The sequence below is a fragment of the Orycteropus afer genome, unplaced genomic scaffold, assembly GCF_000298275.1.
Source record: "Orycteropus afer afer isolate SDZICR_OR568_19922 unplaced genomic scaffold, OryAfe1.0 scaffold00113, whole genome shotgun sequence".
Classification (NCBI taxonomy): Eukaryota; Metazoa; Chordata; class Mammalia; order Tubulidentata; family Orycteropodidae; genus Orycteropus; species Orycteropus afer.
This window is the reverse complement of record NW_006921700.1, coordinates 7,309,440-7,311,621: the sequence shown is the minus strand read 5'-3', so window position 1 is coordinate 7,311,621 and position 2,182 is coordinate 7,309,440. Positions and strand designations below refer to the sequence as shown.

Sequence of the window (2,182 nt, the reverse complement as noted above, 5' to 3'; positions counted from 1 at the left end):
TCAAATAAATAATTTTTATTTGAATTTTACAGAAAAATGGAAACTGAACTTAAAATAATTGTTTATTTGCCACAAGAAAAATTACTCCTAAGTGATTCTTCTCCAGAAGTTTATGAAAATAATTGAGAGGACACTTGTTTCAGGTTTAGACCATTCTAGATGTTTGACAGCACCCTGTGGAGAATAAGCTGATCAGCACTATTGCCCACCTCCTTTAAGAGAAAGGAACTCACCATCAACCCTCTCGAGTATAGAAGAGGGAGTTGGTCCTTTCAAAGATGAGGAATAATGGCTGTTCCTCTGTCTATCCACCCCTCCTGAAACTCACAGCAGGGCAGTGCTCCAGTCCCCTCAGGCCTTTGTAACAGCTCAAAGAGAGAGGCCTCATTACAGAGGGCTAGGCAACCAGTGTGGTAAGTTTGATCATTACCTAATAATCTCTTGAGAAGAAAACAAAGACACTCTCTTGAAACCATTCTGATCTCTCCAAGTTCTGAACTTGTCACTCATTCACTGCCTTAGAGAACCTGTTAATTAAGGCAGGTAATGGCAAGGGCCCTGATCTTTGGTCAAAAAAAAAAAAAAAAAAAACCCTCAACACTCCTTTATCCACAATCACTGAGAAATGGAGTATCTGGATGAATAAGATTTCCATAAAACTAACTTACCCCATCAAATATGTTGTTTTGTTGTTATGTGCTGTCGAGTCATCTCCGACTCACAGCGACCCCTCCTTGGGTTTCCGAGGCAATATCACTACGGAAGTAGATTGCCCAATCTTCCTTTTGAGGAGTGGCTGGTGGATTTGAACTGCCAGCCTTCTGGTTAGCAGTCAAATGCCTTAGGCACCATGCCACCAGAGCATCTCCATCAATATAGGATTTTTTTAAAAATCTCATCCATTACAAAAAAGAAAATCTTCCAAACCATGCCAGTTTCCCATAGACCACCCAGTCCCACTGCCCACTGGACCATCTCAAAATTTGTCCCTCCACATTTCTCACCACTTCTTTACCCTCTGTAGGCTCCAATTCAGTATTTGCCTCCATCATTCCAACCTCCTGGCTCACTCGATACTCCTTTCCCTATGAAATCCACCTCACTCTCCGACAACTGCTACCTCAACGGTCTCCTCCTCCATAAAGCTGTGCCTTCTTCTCTAGCCAATCCTCTCCAACCTCTCTCCCCTGAGGCCTTTCACTGTTAGGCAGACCACACCACTTTGTATTTTAATATATTTTGTTTGCTTTGTCATTCATACCTCTTATCTCCCAAACTGATTTCTAAAAACATTAGTGCAGGGCTATCATTTACTTCTTGGGTACAGTTCTACAGGCAATAGCAGAGGGATCTTGTGAACCATTAAAAATAAAAGGAAAATTGCTCCTTGTTTGAATGGGAGAATTCCCCCCCACCCTCCACCTCCCCACCACACCCACCCCAGTCTTCAGAGAACAAAACAACATGGTACCTTTCTTTTAAAAAGTCTTCAAACTCTTTGCAGTTCTTGCGGCCATTGTTGAGATGTTGGATGATGCTGTCATAACCAATGGTGCTGAGAATGTCTGAGTTCTGCAGATGCAAAAAGATAACATTGAGTCAACAAGAAAGGGCGTGGAAGGCAGCCCTGATGCCTGAGGAGCAGAAGCAAAGGGGAGGAAGATGGGAATTGGTCAATGAGACATCTCAGAAATACTTTACCTTCTCACCACTGATGTCACTAGGGGGATAGAGAGGTAGTACAGATGACACCAAGTGACACTATCTGAGGGAGTGACACCAAAATGACTGTCTATAAAATTTTTATACAATGTTTCAGCAGAAATTTATTATTTTTTATGAAACCATTTTATGAAACCATATTAGTTATAACAACAAAAAAACATTTTTCATAAGCCTAGCATACATGTATCAGAATACCTTCAAGGCTAAATCTCTATGCTAATTTACTTTTTGAACTTTCTAATGCACTCAGGTCAGAGCTGTCACTATTACCTAAGGACAGCTTGAATCATGTGGTTCTGTCTGCAGAGTGACTACATCTGTAGCAAGAGGCAATGGAGAAGTTCAATATCTTTAGCCAAAGCAAGGCCAGGAGCTGATTGTGGAACAGACCATTAACTGCTCATATGCGAGTTTAACTTGAGGTAGAAGACAATTAAAACAAGTCCACGAGAGCCAA

The 2,182-nt window shown here is 41.4% G+C and overlaps 1 protein-coding gene across 1 annotated transcript in view; it reads right to left on the bottom strand.

Annotated features, from left to right (window-relative positions):
* The window catches only part of PSTPIP2 (proline-serine-threonine phosphatase interacting protein 2), a 67,210-nt gene that overhangs the window by 58,758 nt on the left and 6,270 nt on the right, over window positions 1–2,182 (bottom strand). The window contains exon 2 of the mRNA XM_007943857.1: window positions 1,472–1,572. Within this exon, the coding sequence (XP_007942048.1) occupies window positions 1,472–1,572 (101 nt within the window). The remainder of the gene's footprint in view (window positions 1–1,471; window positions 1,573–2,182) is intronic.